Below are 19,621 nucleotides of genomic sequence, written 5' to 3'. Positions count from 1 at the left end.
AAACCACAAGGAAAACCTTGTGTTTCCCAATGAAACATGAGTCGAAGCACAACTGTAAAATTCCGATAACATGGCATCCTCAGGAATTGGGGTGTTGGACTAGTAGATTTTCCAGAAAATTGGATGTTACTCCTATTAATGCACTAACACACTTTCATTTTTTTTACTTGTTACACAGGAGTACAATAAATTTTCCAGTGCGCTCGTTGAATTTAAAGGGAAACTAGGCCCCAGTGAGTTTAAAGGGAGCTTGGCAATAGGGCCCCGCTGAGTTTAAAGGGAGCACAGGAAACAGAACCTGGTGAGATGGTTGCCGAACCATCAGGATTTCCGAACAATTGGATATTGGATTATTGGAGTTTTACCGTACATGGCCCTTTGTATTTAAATCAGGGATAAGGCTGCAGAGCCCATGGAAACACAAGGCTGATAGATTAATCCTAAAGTGGAAGCTGCAGTGCCCAGAGTCCATGGCTGCAGAGCCCATGGAAACACAAGGCTGATAGATTAGTCCTAAAAAGAGAGGAATGTCATTAGGGATTTTCTGTGCATCATTGCTTAAATGGCAGCTTTAACTGTGTGGCACACTTGTCTAGAAATTGGATTTCACCCTTATTTGATGTGCTAAATGGGGTCTAATTTTAGATCAGAGGACATCGCCTTGAATAAAACACAAGACCTCTAAAAATTGTTGGGATGGTCTTCATTCTGATTACTCTGTTAAAACAAGATTGCAGCCGCTGTTACTTTGCTGCTAGGGACCACGGAAATGGGGTCATATTCTTGAAGAACTTTCTTCACGGTAGATGTATAACATCAGCAATAAAAGGGAATTAAGCATAGGAATGAGATTAATGCGAATTCTCTGACAGTCAGTATTGACTCAATGGGATAAGAAAACATGAGATGATATGAAATTTATGCTCTGATTCACAAATGCATTGTATGTCCTGGAGTTAACCATTCAATGTCATGACACAACAAGGACGACTGTGATAGTGTGACCACACATTCACTCTGGGTACAGAGCCTTTGTGGTATAAGGGGCGGCTTCTCTCCCTGGTCATTTTTTAAAAGTTGTTTTGGAAATTTTGAATGCTCCTCAGAGTTTGAAGAGCCCAAATCAATACAAATCTGGACTGTAGTCCAGTACGTAATTGTTTCACATTGTAAAGAAAATTCAGATATATGGAATGAAAACTCTTGTTCATCTTAATTGCACCTCAGTGAGTCAGGATTTGATTCAAATCATTGTGCAAGTATATCTCAGACAACTTATTACATCTGGATCATAAAGTGTCCATCTATTGACTGAATGCTTCATGCAAACTGCTGACGGTTGATGGAGATCAACTGATATATCTATTGAATACTGATTAGAATTGTGCTTGAAGATTCAGAAGGCAAACTGGGTGAGAATTTCAACCAGCACATAGGTTACAGCCTATTGCTTTCTTCACTTGGAAAGTCTTCATCACTTTATGATTAATGTCAGAGAAACTGAACTTTGAACTCTGCAACTCTGTGATCTGAATAACTTAATTTACATTTTTCACTCAAGTGATGAGGACATATGGACTTATGTACCACACATAAACCAACCTAAGCTTAGCTTAGTTTCTTTCTGCCTGAGTCCTGCGGCAAATACAATTGAAATTCTGAACACAATTGATAGCAGAACATCACGAAGGAAGAGCGACAGCTAATGTAGCACAGGGAACTATGGACCAACATGCACAAAGAACAGGACAGATATATGATATGATGCTTTTGGGACAGAGCTTCTTGTTTTCAAGCAAATGCCAAGATCATGCTGCTTGCCCAGTAGTTCTTAGTTACCCATTCTAAAAGCAGCAATACCAGAGGGTGACACTCCTGACTTCTCAGTTTCAGTTGGATGTCATTATGAGCAACTCAATCAGTAGATTTGCAAGAGTTTTCATCTGCCATTAAATATGCACACATTTAATGGAGTTGGGTGTAAACCATAAACATCTTTATTTTTGGGACTCTGGGGGTTGTATAATGCAGTTAAAACTTAATTGGAATTGAGCCCTAGGGATCAAAGTCAGGGCAAATGTTAATTTTGCAAATATCATTCTCCTAGCCTTGTTGACTGAAATATCTTTGTCAGTATTGCTTCGAACAAAGCTTTCACAGATTTAGACTAATGTTAAAGTTAATTATAGCTGAAATATTTTGGATCAATATTAATACAGATGACATAAATTCAATTAAACAGGTTAAAACTGGGAGCAATGAAATCAATACACAACAATTTTTTTTGTTCAATATGTATTTGGATGCAATGAATAGAGATAGGGATCATGCATATAATTATAGTTAAGTACTGAAAGATTGTTTTTAATGGTTGGTAAATTGTTAACAGGAGAGAAAAGATGGAGGATAATTACTTGGAGAATGAAGTGGAATGATAGAAGGTTTTTTTTCTTCGCAGAAGATTATTAGAGCATGAAATATGTGACAATAAGTAACTATTGGAGCAGAGACTGTAACAATTTGAAAGGGAATTGTGTACGTATTTGAAGTCGGAGATAGAAAAGAATGCATGAAAGATTGGGAGGGAGGAGAGGAGCAGAAAATTTCACATGAAGAGCTGGCACTGGGGCCATTGTGATGGATTAATTGGGCCTCTACCCTGTTGCACATTCCTCGATTCGCTCTGCATTCACTGACATTTTGCATGGCTTACCTTTGCAACATGAGGTAATCCATTCAGTAAATATCGCACATATGCATTCAGTTCATCCTTTCTTTTCCTTGCCAATTCCCTCCCCTTAGACAATCCTATCAGAGGCTTGTAAGGAAATCTGGAACACAGACATTTATAACAGTCATTTTTTGTTTCAAAATACATATTCTACTGGGAGAAACGTGTTAACAGGAAGGCTTGGAAGTTTTAATATAAAAACAGAAAATGCTGGAAACACTGACCAGCTCAGGCAGCATCTGTGGAGAAAGAAACAGAATTAATGCAAATGATTTTTCATCAGAAGATTGAGCTCAAGAGTTAGGAAGTTACGTTGCAGCTTTATAAAACTCCGGTTAGGCTGCATCTGGAGTACTGCATTCTGTTTTGGTCACCCCATAATAGGAAGAATATGAAGGCTTTGGAGAGGGTGTAGAAGAGGTTTACCAGGATGCTGCCTGGATTAGAGGGCATGTGCTAGAAGGAGAGGTTGGACACACTAGGCTTGTTTTCTCTGGAGCGGCAGAGGCTGAGGGGAGACCCGATAGAAGTTTATAGAATTATGAGAAGGATAGGGTCAAAGTGCCTAGTACCAGAGGGCATGCATTTAAGATGAGAGGGGGAAAGATCACAGGAGATGTGTGGGGCAAGTTTTTTTTTACACAAAGAGTGGTGAGTACCTGGAATGCGCTGCCAGGGGTAGTGGTGGAGGCAGATATGACAGAGATGTTTAAGAGGCTCTTAGGTAGGCACATGAATATACAGAGAATGGAGGGGTATGGACCACATGCATGCAGAAGGGATTCGTTTAATTAGTTGTCAATAGCTTAATTAGTTCGGCACAATGTTGTGGGTCGAAGGGCCTGTTCCTGTGCTGTACTGTTCTGTGTTCCATGTTTAACTGGGAAAATAAGGTTTTCAGTTGCAGAGAAATGGGGGAAAGGGGAGAGAACAAAGGGGAAGGGTGGTGAGGGCAGCAGAGACTGAGTGACACAAGTGCTAGTAGTGTTAGATGCAGGAAAAGATAACTGAAATCTGAAATACCACAGGATGAGAGAGGAAAACAAAGAATGGCAGAAAGGTGAGCAACATGGTTGGAATGGCTAATTATCGCAAGCTGTTGAAATCAATGATGCCTATAGAAGACTGCAATGTGCCAAGTCAGGAAATGAGGTGCTATTCCTTAAGCTTTCATTGAACTTCATTGGAGTAGTATAAGAAGCCAAAGACAGATCAGTCAGAGTGGGAATAGGATTGGAATTAAAGTGACAGGCAACTGGAAGCTCAGGGGTACCTTTCCTGACCGAGCAGAGGTATTCCACAAAACACTCACCTAACCTGTATGTAGTTTGTCCATTGTAGAGAACCAAATGAGGTTGGATAAGCTGGGAGGAGTACGAACGAATTGCTGCTTTATCTGGAGGGAGGGCTTGGGTCCCTAGATGAGAAGAAGAGGCAAAAGGAAGTTTTGCAATTCCTGCTATTGCACAGGAAGGGGTCAAGGGAATGGGAGTGGCTGTTGGTTGAGAAAGAAACGTGGATCAGAGCCTTGTGGAGCAAGTGGTCCCTTTGGAATGCTTATAGAGGAGGAGAAGGCAAGGTGTGCCTGGTGGAGGTGCTGCAACTTACAGGGGATGATCTGTTGAATCTGGAAGCTGATGAGCCAGAAGTTGAGAACATGAGAACTTTATCCTTGCTCTGGGAGATGAGAATGAGAGCAGAAGGGGAAATGGAACAGACTTAGTTGAGAGCCTGATCAACGATGGTAGAGGGAAAAACATGGATGAGACATCTTAGAAGTACTGGAGTGGAATATGAGTTCATCAGGACAGATGTAACAGAGGTGGAGAATGGAGTAGGGTCCTGATTCAGAAGTAGTGTGGAAGGAAGTGAAGGTAGGTTGCAGGTGGAACCCATTAGCTTGTTCCATAAAACTATCCCTGGGACAGATATAGGGAAGTTGAGAAAGGGAAAGGCAGGATCACAGACGGATCATATGTAAGTGAGAGCAGGATGAAAATGGGCAACAGAGGCGATGAAACTTCTGAATACTGTGCAAGAAAAAAAAAGTAACACCATTACAATCGTCAATGTACCAGAAAAGGTGAGGGAGGGGGCTGAGTAGGATTGAAACATGGACTGTTCCATGTATCCCACAAAGGGACAAATAGCCTTCCCATCAGAGAGAAGAGCAGAGCTTCTCCAACAAAACGAAATGCTGGAAAATCTCAGCAGGTCAGCCAGTATCTGTGGAAAGAGGAACAGTCAATGTTTTGGGTCTGTGATCCTTTGGCAGAACTGGCAGACCTGAAACGTTGACTGTTTCCTTTTCCACAGATGCTGCCTGACCTGCTGAGCTTTTCCAACATTTTCTGTTTCTGTCTTTGTTTCAGATTTCTGGCACCCGGATTTTGAGTGCTTCTTCAGGTTGGGTGATCCTGGGAGAGGATTCGTGGAGAATTAAACTGTAATCCAAATGCAAATTACACAGTGCAGGGAATAAGTCATAGAACTATAGAACAGTACAGCACAATACAGGCCCTTTAGCCCACCATGTTGTGCTGCCCTTCAAACCACACCTAAGACTATCTAACTCCTTCCTCCCACATATCCCTCTATCTTAAGTTCCTCCATATGCTTATCTAACAATCTCTCGAACTTGACCAACGTATCAGCCTCCACCACCACCCCAGGCAACGCATTCAATGCACCAACCACTCTCTGAGTGAAAAACCTCCCTCTGACATCTCCCATGAACTTCCCACCCATTACTTTAAAGCCATGCCCTCTTCTACTGAGCATTGGTGCCCTGGGAAAGAGGCGCTGGCTGTCCACTCTATCTATTCCTCTTAATATTTTGTATACCTCTATCATGTCTCCCCTCATCCTCCTTCTCTCCAACGAGTAAAGCCCTAGCTCCTTTAGTCTTTCCTCATAATCCATACTCTCTAATCCAGGCAGCATCCTGGTAAATCTCCTCTGCACTCTTTCCAACACTTCCACAGCCTTCCTATAATGAGGCGACCAGAACTGGACACAGTACTCTAAGAGAGGCCTAACCAGAGTTTTGTAAAGCTGCATCATTACTTTGCGGCTATTAAACTCGATCCCACGACTTATGAAAGGTAACATCCTATAAGTTTTCTTAACTACCCTATCTACCTGTGAGGTGACTTTCAGTGATCTGTGGATATGAACCCCCAGATCCCTTTGCTCGTCTACACTGCCCAGAATCCTGCCATTTACCTTGTACTCCGCCTTGGAGTTTGTCCTTCCAAAGTGTACCACCTCACACTTCTCTGGATTGAACTCCATCTGCCACTTGTCAACCCAGCTCTGCATCCTATCAATATCCCTCTGTAAGCTTCCACAGCCCTCCACACTATCCACAACACCACCGATCTTTGTGTCATCTGCAAACTTGCTAACCCACCCTTCCACCCCCTCATCTAAGTCATTAATAAAGATCACAAAAAGTAGAGGTCCCAGAACCGATCCCTGTGGGACACCACTAGTCACAGCCCTCCAGTCGGAATGCACTCCCTCCACCACAACCCTCTGCTTTCTACAGGCAAGCCAATTCTGAATCCACACTGCCAAGCCTCTCTGGATCCCTTCTCCTCTGACCTTCTGAAGAAGCCTACCATGTGGAACCTTATCAAACGCCTTACTAAAATCCACATAGACCACATCCACTGCACTACCCTCATCAATCTTCCTGGTTACCTCCTCAAAGAACCCTATCAGGCTTGTGAGGCAAGATCTTCCCTTCACAAAGCCATGCTGGCTGTCCCTAATCAGTCCATGATTCTCCAAATGCTCATAGATCCTACCTCTTAGAATCTTTTCTAACAGTTTACCCACCGCAGACGTAAGGCTCACTGGTCTGTAATTCCCTGGACTATCCCTACTACCTTTTTTGAATAAGGGGACAACATTCGCCACCCTCCAATCCTCCGGTACCATCCCCGTGGACAACGAGGACTCAAAGATCCTAACCAACTGGAAATACACAATAAACCAGGCAGTATCTATGGAGAGAGAAAGAGAGTTAATGTTTCAGGATGATAATCTTTCATCAGAACCGGGCAAGGTTATAAGTTGGCAGTGAATTAAACAATGATTAAAAAGCAGACGCTGAAAAATAAGAACAAAAACCATTAGGAATACTGCAATGAATTGAACAACAATCCAAAAGCAAAATGCACATTTGTAAATTATCATAGTTGATCCAATCATCAACAGATGGCTTGAGCAAATTTGAAAGAAAGCTTGAAAAACATTTGACAGAGCAATCAATTAATAACCATGCAATGGAGTGTGGGGAGAATAAAATAGGATTAGTGTAAATGGGCGCTTGATGGTCAGCATGAACTCAGTCGGCTGAAGGGCCTGTTTCCATACTGTATGACTCTATGACAACACAGTGGCAGGGGACATTTTTCAGTCACTAGATACAGCCATGTGAACTCAATTGATTTCTTTCATTCCTGCACATTCCTCCAATGATCCTTGATGATGAGGTATGGCAGAGAAATGATGCAAGATCTCCTTCACTGTAGCTTCCAATATATCATCGAATCATAAACATTTGGTCGACCATGTTTCTGATTAATCCCACTGCCCAGTTCACGGCCCTGGAGAAGATGAGGGTCTCTGCCTTTCAGGTACATCTGCAGCTGTAATCGAGCAATATCTCTCCTCCCAGCACCAAGCATGCTGAACGGAGACACAAGAGTCTACAGATGCTGGAGTCTGGAGCAACAAACAAAATGCTGGAGGAACTCAGCAGGTCAGGTAGCATCTGTGGAGGGAAATGGACAACCGAGGTTCAGGGTCAAGACCACTTGGACTGAAAGTTAGAGGGGAGATATAAGGAGGTGAGGGGTAGGGGTGGAACAAGAGCTGGCAAGTGACAGGTGGATCCGGGTGAGGAGGGGTGATAGGCAGATGGTGAGGGAAAAGTGGAAATAGTGACAGAGACTGGAAGGTAAATGGTGGAGGCAACAAAGGGCTGCAGATGATGGAATCTGATAATCCAGGCATGCTGAGTTTTTCCAGCTTGAGCAGTAAATGTGCTGAACCACAAAATTATGCTGAGATCTTATTTTGTATCATTCCAGTGCAAGAGAAAAGAGAGATTTCCACCTCATTATTTTGGCTGGAATAGAATATGCAGTCGTGGGCTAAACCCCTTCATCTTCAGTTCCTGAATGAGAGAAATGACTGTTTTGATGGAACTTCATTGTTGTTTTGAGCAACATCCCAAGCAGCTCACCTGGAATTACTTCCTTTGAAATGCAATACATCGTAAGTGTGGCAACTATTTTGCACACCTCAGGTTACTGCAAACAATAATAAGATGAGCACCTTGCGAACTTGCTTTTGATGGCTTTGGGAGAGAAAGAAATTTTACAAGATCAGGGAGTTTCCTGTCCTTTGAATAATGTCATTAGATATTTAATACTTAACTGAACAGGCAATGGAACCTTTGTCCACAGTGCCTCTGCCTGAAGGATGTACTTTCATCAAAGCAGCCCTATTTCAATACTACATCTGCTGGAAAATATACAGGCAATCCCTGCATTATAGCACTTTGGGTGATGGAAATTTGCCCTTACAAAATTCACAAATCACAAGCGGTATGGAATAAAAATTCAGTCTTGTGGAATTTATTTGAAAAGAAAGAAATAAATGAACACATTTAATTTATTTTTTTGACCCACATGCAGATTATGTGGCTTCGCGTTATGGAAAATTGCAATATGGATGGTTTTCTTGGAACTCAAGCCCTCTGTAAAGCGGGTGTCATGTATTCTCAAGTCCTAGAGCTGGACTTGAATCTACAAAGGTGAAACTATTGTCAGCTGAATTTAGCTGACAGTGACTTCCTAACTGGCATTTCAGCACCAACTGTACCTCATACTGACCATTTCTTTATAAATTGTTCCATTAAAATTAATATTGTCGGCAAGCTCAGAATCCATATGATTACTTGATGCCAAGAAGGTGGGAAGCTCTGGTGGATTGATTGTGGCTTAGTTTTTAAAATGGATGCAAATGAGGTTAACTCCCTGCTGGGTCTTAGCTGGGATGTTGAACAGCAGGTATTTTTTTGGAAGAGGAGGGAAGGGAAACGATTAAAAATGACACAACAGATGCCAGGGAAGGTTACTAGAACACTGGGAGCAATGCAAAGAACATGGCAATTCATTAAAGAATTCCTGATCAGGTACTGACATGCAACTGAAATAACACCTTCATTAAACCCGTCCATGAAGTAGTGTCGTTTAAATTGATCTCCTCCAATGATACAAAACCCAACTGAGATACATTACAGTTTGGATTTCAGCTGACCTGGGGGTCAGCTTCTACTTCAAGGACAGCACAACCCTGATTAGACAGAGCAGAAGTGCACACCCAATCGGTCAATCATCTGACTGCCTCTGTGCTTAACGTACAGGCCCTCTGAATTACAGGCTGATGTTGGGAGGTATTTTTCTGCACAAATGGTAGTAGAAAGCTAGAATGCTCTCTTGCAGGTTCAAGGTCACAGGTCATGCTGGGAGGGAGGCAGACAGAAGGCTGCGGGTGTTAACAGTTCTGGGATTGACAGTTGGGGAGTGGGGTTATGGAGTTAATTTGGGTCAGATTACCACCTTCGGGAATGTTGCAAACAACTGTTGGAGACGGATGGATATGGGGTTAGTGCGGGAAAGTGGCATTGAGGTTGGAGGTCAGCTACGATCTTACTGAATGGAAAAGGAGGCACAAGGGGAACGAATGACCTGCTCCTGGAGGGAGTTTGAGATCACAGTTGATTGGAGGAATTGATAAGGCCAGCAGATTGATAAGTACATAACTTAAGGGGCAATGAGCTGAAGCTCATTCCGAATGTGAGACTCCATGATCTCAGGTCTGGTCACACAGATTACTGGGATTACAAGAGTCTACTGATGCTGGGATCTGGAGCAAGAAATAAACAGCTGGAAGAACTCAGCAGGTCAGGCAGTTGTGCATATGACTATAAACTTCATCCTTAGCCACAGGTGAGGTGCTGAAGGACTGGAGGATAGTTAATGTTGTTCCATTGTTCAAGAAAGGCTCTGAGAATAAGCTGGGAAATTGTAGGCCAGTGAGCCTGACATCAGTCATGGGTAAATTATTGGAAGTTATTCTAAGGGACAGGATATATAAGTATTTGGATAGACAGGGCCTGATTAGGGATGGTCAACATGGCTTTGTGCATGTTAGGTCATGTCTAACCAATCTTATAGAGTTCTTTGAGGAGGTTACCAAGAAGGTCAATGAGGGAAAAGCAGTGGACTTTAGCAAAGCCTTTGACAAAGTCCCGCATGGAAGGCTGCTCCAGAAGGTTCAGTTGCTTGGCATTCAGGATGAAGTAGCCAATTGGATTCAATATTGGCTTAGCGGGAGAAGCCAGACAGTGGTAGTAGATGGTTGTCTCTCTCTGACTGAAGGCCTGCGACTAGTGGTGTGCCACAGGGATTGGTGCAAGGTCCGTTGTTGTTTATCATCTATATTAATGATTTAGATGACAACGTGGTAAACTGGATCAACAGATTTGCAGATGACACCAAGGTAGGAGGCGTAGTGGACAGTGAAGAAGGCTATCAAAGCTTGCAGCATGATCTTAATCAGCTAGGAAAATGGGCTGAAAATTGGCAGATGGAATTTAATGCAGACAAGTGTGAGGTGTTGCACTTCGGGAGGACAAACCAGGGTAAGACTTATGCAGAGAATGGTAGGGCTCTGAGGTGTGTGGTAGAACAATGGGACCTGGGAATACAGATCCATAGTTCCTTGAAAGTGGCATCACTGGTAGACAGGGTCGTAAAGAGAGCTTTTGGCACTTTGGCTTTCATAAATCAGGACATTGAGTACAGGAGTTGGGAATGTTATGTTGAAGTTGTACAAGACATTGGTGAGGGCGAATTCAGAGTATTGTGTGCAGTTCTGGTCACATAGCTACAGGAAGGATATCAATAAGCTTGAAAGAGTGCAGAGAAAATTTACACGGATGTTACCGGGACTTGAGGACCTGAGTTACAGGGAAAGGTTGAATAGGTTAGGACTTTATTCCATGGAATGTAAGAGAATGAGGGGAGATCTTATGGAGGTATACAAAATTATGAGGGGAATAGATAGGGTGAATGCATACAGGCTTTTTCCCCCAAGGTTGGGTGAGACTAGAGGACATAGGTTTAGGGTGAAAGGTGAAATATATAAGGGGAATCTGAGGGGGAACGTCTTCACTCAGAGGGTGGTGCGGGTGTGGAACAAGCTGCCAGCGGAAGTGGTAGATGCAGGTTCAATTGTAACATTTAAAAGAGGTTTGGATAGATATAAGGATGGGAGGGGTTTGGAGGGATATGATCCAGACGCAGGTAGGTGGAACTCGGCAGAAGATCAGGTTAGCATGAACTAGATGGGCCAAAGGGCCTGCTTCTGTGCTGTAGTACTCTATGACTCCATGATTTTGACTTCTGACTTTGAATGGACAGTCGACGTTTCAGGTCCTTCACCTGAACTGGGGGGAGGTAGCCAGTGTAAAGAGGTGAAGGGAAGGGGTGGGGCAAGAGCTGGCGAGTGGAATGTGGATCGGGGTGAGGAGGGGTGATAGGCAGATGGAGGACGGAAGAGTGGAAATAGTGACAGAGGTTAGGAAGTGAGAGGTGGAGGCGACAAAGGACTGCAGATGATGGAATCTGATCACCTCCCACCTCTGTGCTATTTCCGCCCTTCCCTCCTCCCTCAGCCAATCACCCCTCCTCACCTCGATCCACCTTTCAGTTGACAGCTCTTGCTCCATCCCTTCCCCTCACTTCTTTATACTGGCTATTGCCCCTCTATCTTTCAGTGCAGATGAAGGGTCTTGCTCCGAAATATCAACTGTCCATTTCCCTCCATTGATGCTGCCTGACCCGCTGATTTCCTCCAGCAGTCTGTTTTTTTTGGCTCCCTTTAATTACTGCCTGGCTCTGCATGAGCAGCTCATGAGAAACGTGGGGCTTGCTGAGCAGCTAAATTTCCCACAAGTGTTGACCAAGGTGTGCGATCTCCTCACTGATCCCTCTGTACTTGCACAGATGCAATAGACAAAAAGTGCTGGAGGAACTCAGCAGGTCAGGCGGCATCTGTGGAGGGAAATAAACAGTCGACATTTTGGGCCAAGACCCTTTATCAGGTCTGGAAAGGAAGAGGGCAGAAGCCAGAATAAGGTGGGGGGAGGGAGAGGAGCACACGCGGGCAGGGGATAGGTGAGTTCAGGTGAGAGGTGAGTCCAGGTGAGAGGAGTAGGGTAGATGGGTGGGGGAGGGGGGAGATGTAATAAGCTGAGAGGTGATAGGTAGAAGAGGCCAAGGGTTGAAGGACTCCGGTAGGAGTGGGCAGTGGACCATGGGATAAAGGATGGAGGAGGGGAGGAGAGGAGATGGGCAGGTCATCAAAGCAGGGGAAGGGAGCCACAGGAATAAGGGAAGACAAAGGAATTGTTGGGGGGGGGGGCGGGGTTACCGGAAGTTAGAGAAATCGACTTTAACGCCATCAGGTTGGAGACTCCCAAGGCAGAATATGAGGTGTTGTTCCTCCAACCTGCATCTGGCCTCAATGTGGCAGGAGAGGAGGCCGTGGGTAGACATGTCAGTGTGGGAGTGGGATGTGGAATTGAAGTGGGTGGCCACTGGGAGATCCAGGCTGTTGTGGCGGACGGAGCGAAGGTGCTCGACGAAGTGGTCACTCAATCTGCGTCGGGTGTCACCGATGTACAGGAGGCCGCACCGGGAGCACCAGATGCAATAAATGACACCCTTGGACTCACAAGTGAAGTGCTGCCTCACCTGGATTGTCCGGGACCCTGAATAGTGGTGAGGGACGAGGTGTAGGGACAGGTGTAGCACTCGGTGTGGTTGTAGGCATAAGTGCTGGGGGGTTATCGGTGGGGAGGGATGAGTGTCCAAGGGAGTCGTGGAGAGACCGATCCCTGCAGAAAGCAGAGAGAGGGGGTGAGGGGAAGATGTGCCCGGTGGTAGGATCCCGTTGGAGGTGGCGGAAGTTGCAGAGAATGATGTGTTGGATACGGAGGCTCATGGGGTGGTAGGTGAGGACAAGGGGAACCCTGTCCCTCTTATGTCAGAGGGGGAGGGGTGAGGGCAGATGTGTGGGAAGTGGAGGAGATACAGGTAAGGGCAGCATTAATGGTGGTGGAAGGGAAACCTCAGTTACTGAAAAAGGAGGATAAAAAGATGTCCTAGAATGGAAAGCCTCATCATGGCAACAGATGCGGCAGAGGAGGAGGAACTGGGAGAAGGGGATGGCGTCCTTACAAGTGACAGGGTGGGAAGGGGTGTAGTCAAGGTAACTGTGGTAGTCAGTGGGTTTGCATCTCCACTCTCTGCACTAATACACAGTGCACAAATGCAGAGAGCTGAGATACGAACTTCATAAACAGCACAATAAATGCTATTGATTTTTCTACGCTGCGGTGCATATAAATGTTGCACAACATGATTGAATTTTTAGGTCAAGATGTCTACATGTACTCTGAGATTTTCTCATGAGACTGATGGAAACTTAATTCCTCCATGGGTGAGAAAGGCTAGGGGTTTGGTCATTGGATACATGATTAAATGCCTGTTTCAGGCATGAGGCTTTGACCATTGCCTCCTATTTCTCTGGAGGCTGTGATATTTAATTACCTTTGACTTGCTTCCTATAAGGATCGGTGAGGCTTGAGACAATTTTCTATGTATGTGATATATCTCAGTGTGCCAGTGGAGGATAGGGTTTGCACAAATTTGTTAAGGTTTCATTAGAATCACATTTTCTTTGCCCACTTATAGTGGGGTGGTGTTTACCACATACTTAAGCATCAGCGGCCAAGGTAGAGGTGTTGATTTTTTTTTACAAAATAAACTTTATTCATAATAAAAGACAAACTATATACAATTTCAAAACAGTGCAAGCCTTTACATTCTTGTACAAATCATTCATTACTGTTACCTTTTTATATAGAAAACAGCACCGATGCCACACGTGTGGCTCCCTGGAAGCTACCTGGTCCCGTATTTACAATATTTAGGGGCTTTCTCCCTGTCCCCGCCCCTCCCTCTCCAGTGGCAGAAGAACCCTAAACTGTAGTCCTTCCCCACCGAGCCTTTGTGTTGGCTGCGCCCAGCTTCAGTGCGTCCCTCAGCACATACTCCTGCAGCCTGGAATGTGCTAGCCGGCAGCATTCCCCTACAGACATCTCGCAGTGCTGGAAGACCAACAAGTTTCGGGCAGACCAAAGAGCGTCTTTCACGGAGTTGATGACCTTCCAGCAGCAGTTGATGTCCGTCTCTGTGTGTGTCCCCGGGAACAGCCTGTAGATCAGAGAATCCTCTGTTACGCTGCTGTTGGGGATGAACCGTGACAAGGACCCTTGCATCTTTCGCCACACCCTCCTCGCAAACCTACAGCCTGCAAAGAGGTGGACGACCGTCTCGTCCCCAGCACAGTCCTCCAGGGGGCAACGCGTGCTGGGAGTGAGGTTCCAACCATACAGGAAGGATCTGACTGGGAAGGCCCCTCTCACTGCCAGCCAAGCAAGGTCTTGGTGCTTGTTGGTGAGTTCTGGCGATAAGACATTTTGTCAGATGGTCTGGGGGTGTTGATTTAAGAAAACTAGGTTATCCTTGGCCTGCTGTTCACTTCTCACTGAATGGCACATTTGGCTGTTACTGGTAGAGCCACTGTCTCACAGTGGGGAGACCCAGGATCAATGCTGACCTTGGGTCCTGTCCATGTGGAGTTTGCATGTTCTCCCTGTGACCCTGTGGTGCTCTGGTTTCCTCCCACATCCCAAAGACATGCGCATTAGCAGCTTAATTGGCCACTGTAAGTTGCCCCTTAGTGTGTCGGAGAGCAGTAGAGCTGAGGGAGTTGATGAAAATGTGGGAGATTACTGTAGGATTAGTGCAAGTGCATGGTTGATGGTTGATAGAGACGAGGTTGAAGGGCCTGTTTCTGTGCTGTATCACTTTAGCTGTTCTTTCTGCCTGAGCATTGCATCTCCAACTCGTGAAGGCCAGTTTATCATATTGCTTCATGGATATTCTCTAGATCGTGTTTGAAGGTGAGACTGTAATTAATCCTAAATCTAAAATAATGTTGACAACTAATATGAGAGATGTTTCTGTCACAGGCAGGAGGTACAGTTTTCTTGTTGTTTCGACACTGCTTGGACAGAAAGTCAAGCAGACAGTTGTTATTAGGGGACACAAGTGATTCTGCAGATGCTGGAATCTGGAGCAATGCACACAAGGTGCTGGGTGACCTCAGCAGGTCAGGCAGCATCTATGGACAGAAATAAACAGTCGACATTTTGGGTTGAGACCCTTCATCAGGACTGGAAAGGAAGAGGGTAGAAGCCGGAATAAGAAGGTTGGGGGGGAGGGGGAGGAGCACAGGCTGGCAGGTGATAGGTGAGTCCAGGTGAGAGGGGGAAGGTAGGTGGGTAGGGGGAAGGGGGAGATATCAGAAGCTGAAAGGTGCTCGGTTGAAGAGGCAAAGGGCTGGAGAAGAAAGAGGTTTGGCTTCAAACCCCAGAACTGCAAATACTCCGGCTTGATCCTGAGGTTTGCGTTGAAAGACCTTTTCATTTTGTTGAAAGAATTACTCATAGCAAATTTTTAGCTGGTGTTCAGTACCCCGTCAGCTAATTATAGATTATAAAAAGCAGTGGTTGGATGGAAACCTGCATGGAAACCTCCCTATTAACTGATGGCTTTAATTGTGTTTGAGCAATTATACTCCCACATACTAATGCTGCCACACTGAAAGTCAAAGGTCAATCATTGACTTTTTGTCACAGCAGTAATCAAGAAAAAAGCTGGGGCCAAACCAGTTGGCTGCTAAGCCCATCAATTTAGAGTTTGGTTTAACTAATATAAATAATACATTAAAGTGGGAATTTTGCATTATGAAGTTGAGACATCAGATAATTTTGATTACAGCATTTTCATTAAGAGGGGCAGACAGTACTCCAGACTCTGACACAGACAGCAGTGCCTCTGACAAAAGCGGATAACATAATTTGAGTTTATGATTTGTTTCAGTGCTCAGCCTCTGTACTGGGGCTGACTGTCAGCGCACTGGTAAAATTCACAGTCTTGTTCATTCAGTTTCAGACCAAACATTAGCTTGCTGTATTATCTGGGAAGAAAGCCAAGTTTAAGTGATGGGTGTACCTATCAACGCCTCGTTCATGGGACAAGCTGCCTGATAAGTCAACAGTGCCCTAGAGTACTGTAAACTTCTCTGGTTTAGGTATTGGATTACTAAGGTTTCCATAGCACCAACATTGAATAGTTATTTCTATAACATGAAACCCACTATTAGCCTGCAGAGAAGAGCTTCAGCAGCTTCTGAGCGTGAACACCTCTTTCCACTTTAGGAGTGTGTGAAGTCATCCCCTTTGTTGTCACTGCATGGGAGAAAGGTTTAGAAGGAGGTTAAAAGGAACATGAGGGGTGGAGACTCTGAGCTTAAGAGGAGTGCGGCAAACAAAGGCCCAGTGAGCAATTGGAGGGCAGAAAGTGGAGCCCCAGTGAATCTGATATAAACAAAGGGGCAGGGAATTAGAAAAAGTTTCTTCAATGTCAGCAAAACAGTGAGTAATCTAATAGTCGTACTATTAGGAGTATTTCCTTTACTTTCTAATGACAGAGAAGGAGCCATTTTGACCCATTGAGTCGATGCTGGCTCACGCATCAATCCCATTCCCCCATTAATTTTCTCCATGACCTATTCTCCCCACATTCCCATCAACTCCCCCAGATTCTACCACTCACCTGCACATTAGGGCAATTTACAATGGACACTAAAACTACCAACACATGTCTTTAGGGTGTGGGAGGAAACTGGAGCACCCAGGGGAAACCCACACGGTCGCAGGGAGCATGTGTAAACTTCACACCGATAGCACCAGAGGTCAGTGTGTTACTGTGCACTAAGTAGATTCCTTTGGTTGGTAGGGTTAACCTAATAAATACAGGCATGGTCAGGGACCTCAGACCCAGGGAGTGCAAATCCTGTACCATGTGGGAAGGTCAGGTTGCATTCCACGTCCTGGACAACCAGGGGTACACTATGTCATCAGCTGGAGGAGCTCGAGCTCTGGGTTTCTGAGCTTGAGCAACAGCTGATACAGCTGTTGTTCATCCACAAGGCTGAGGGTTTTGTGGATGGCACATTTCCAGAAGTGGTCAACCTTGCAACTCAAAGTCGTGCTGTCAGAGGGGCAATAGGTCATCACCAGAGTGACCAAAAAAAGGAACAGAGAGGTTGTTGAGGAGATCCCTGGGGCCACCTTGCTCTCTTACCAGTATCTCAGTATGAATATCGATGGGGAAGAGCTTTCATGTGAGGAATGCAGCCAGAGCCAAGACCAGAGCACCGTGGGTGACTCAACTGTACAGAGAAGGAGGAGAAAGGTCAAAAAAATCAAAAGTCCACGGGGATTCTAGATAGGTTCTTCTGTGGTTACGGAAGTGGTTCTGGAATTGCATGTGCCAGGGTTAACGATGTCACTGAGCAGAAAGTTCCAGACAGGAGGAGAGCAAACAGCCAGAAATCCATAAGGCCAGAAGATAAAGGAGCAGAATTAGGCCATTTGGCCCATTCATAATGATGACCATAAAACTACCCACCTGGTTCACTGTTGTCCTTCAGTGAAGGAAATCTACCAAATTATCTGGGGCCATACTACGCCAGACAAAGCAATAGAGCTGAATTTTAAATGCCTTCTTAAGTCTAACAAAGTACTCAGTTTAAGGACAATTAAGGAATTGCAAAAAGTGGAGGATGCCAGTAATGTCCAAATCCTGAGAAAGGAATGGATTAAAAAAATATAATACACATGAGCTATCTGCCTTGGGAACCTGAGTCAGTCAGATGGGAGTGGAAATAGTGAGGAAGAGAAGTCCTTAACTTCCCAGTTGTGAAGTGAAGGTCCAAGATGTTGATAAGAACCATTAGTCTCCAAGTGACCATCAGTCATTTACAGAGAAAATGTGGCAATGATAACTGGTGAGATGAAAGTAGGCCTGTATCAAGCATCATTTATTCTTTTAATGGAATGAGGATTAAAAATGTGTTAATCTTGCTGAAGAAACTCTTCTCTTCAGTCATGTATTCACTGCAACATAAACTAATGCCTTGGTTTACAAATTGTTCCTTCTCTGCACCACTTAGTTACTTCTGCTTACCTTGTGGAAAAGCAGAAGTCTCCAGGTTGCAATGCTCACATACATCATTACAAGCCCAGAAACAAGAAATTAATTCTATATAAAATTCCGATACAAATTCATCCAGCATGCGCCCCTGAACGACTATTTGAATCACATAGGTTGGTTGCACATGAAAGCAAATCTTTCTCATCCAATGGCACCGATTTTTAAATTACACTTACCAAATTTTGGAAAGTCATTGCATGGGCCTGAACAAATTTATTGCTGTGCTTAACTCTGCAAATCGGCACAACCTAGAAATGCATTAAATCCTGAGTTTAACTTACCTGATTAAATAGCTGCTGTATCACTAAAGAAGCACAACTGCAGGAAAGCCTTAAATACCCAGTTTCTACTGTCGAGTCTTGTAAAATCCAATGGAATGAATTAACCCATTGGAATAACTCAAGTATATTTTCATTGGGAATAGTTAGAAATGTTAAGCAAAAAGTAACAAAATTACAGCGATGATTTTGACAAGAGAAAATAACCTCTAACCTGCACCAGAAGGGAAACATGGGGAGCTTTTCCTGGAGCATCAGAGGCTGAGGGGAGACCTGACAGATGTTCATAAAATAATGCGAGGCACAGAATCTTTTTCCCAGGGTAGAAATGTCAAAAACTTAGAGGATATATATTTCAGGTGAGAGGGAAAGTTTAAAGCAGATGTGTGGGGCAAGTTTTTTTTTTTACACAGGGAGTAGTTGGTGTCTGGAACAGGCTGCCAGGTATGGTGGTGGAACCAGATATGATGGTGGCATTCAAGAGGCTGTTAGATAAACACGTGAACATGCAGGGAATGGAGGGATATGGATCATGTGCAGACAGAAACGACTTAGTTTAATTTGGTATTGTGTTCAGTGCAGAGATTGTGGGCTGAAGAACCTGTTCCTGTGCTGTATTGTTCTATGTTTTATGGGGTGCAGAGGAAATGGAAAGTAAGCTTTGCAAACTACTCGCTGCAGTTACATAGGGCCTTTGTGAAACTGCACCTGGAATATTGAGTCCAGTTTTGGTATCCTTACCTAACAAAAGGGTATATTTGCCTTAAAGGAGTGTAGTGAAGACTGATTCCTGGGATGGCGGGTTTGCCATGGGAGTAGAGATTGAATAGTCTAGAATTTTAGAGAATGAGAGGTTTTATTGAAATATACAAAATACTTGCAGGGCTTGACAGGCTGGATGAAGGGATAAAGGGAAGTTTCTGATGGCTGAGGAGAGTAGAACCAAGGGTTGCAGTCTCAGTATTAAGGGATAGCCCAGTTAGCACTGAGATGAGAAACTCCTTCACTCAGTGAATCTTTGGGATTCTCCACTCTGGAAGGCTGTGAAAACTTAGTCATTGAGTTCATTCAAAATAGGTTTCTGAATATTAAGGGAATCAAGGGATATGGGAATAGTGCAGGAAAATCGAGCTGAGGTAGAAGCTTGATTAACGGTGGAATAGGGCCCGATGGCCTACTCCTGCTCCAAATTCTTTTGTTATGTTTCCAAACTTGATTTTTTCCCAGCTGATGAAACTACCCGAGAGTGTGGGCACCCAATTTCTAGGTTTCAGGATTGGATCACTATTAACCACAGCAGTTATTAATCATATTAACCCTTGCCACTATGAAAAGAG

The 19,621-nt window shown here is 44.4% G+C and overlaps 1 protein-coding gene across 1 annotated transcript in view; it reads right to left on the bottom strand.

Moving 5' to 3' along the window:
• LOC127580441 (phosphatidylinositol 3-kinase C2 domain-containing subunit gamma-like) overlaps positions 1-19,621 on the bottom strand; it is a 149,003-nt gene that overhangs the window by 23,032 nt on the left and 106,350 nt on the right. Inside the window, 1 exon segment of the mRNA XM_052033916.1 lies at positions 2,714-2,831. Coding sequence (XP_051889876.1) covers positions 2,714-2,831 — 118 coding nt within the window.

This window comes from Pristis pectinata, chromosome 19 (assembly GCF_009764475.1).
Source record: "Pristis pectinata isolate sPriPec2 chromosome 19, sPriPec2.1.pri, whole genome shotgun sequence".
Lineage (NCBI taxonomy): Eukaryota > Metazoa > Chordata > Chondrichthyes > Rhinopristiformes > Pristidae > Pristis > Pristis pectinata.
Note: the sequence above shows the minus strand (reverse complement) of the source record. Positions and strands in the feature narration are given on the sequence as shown.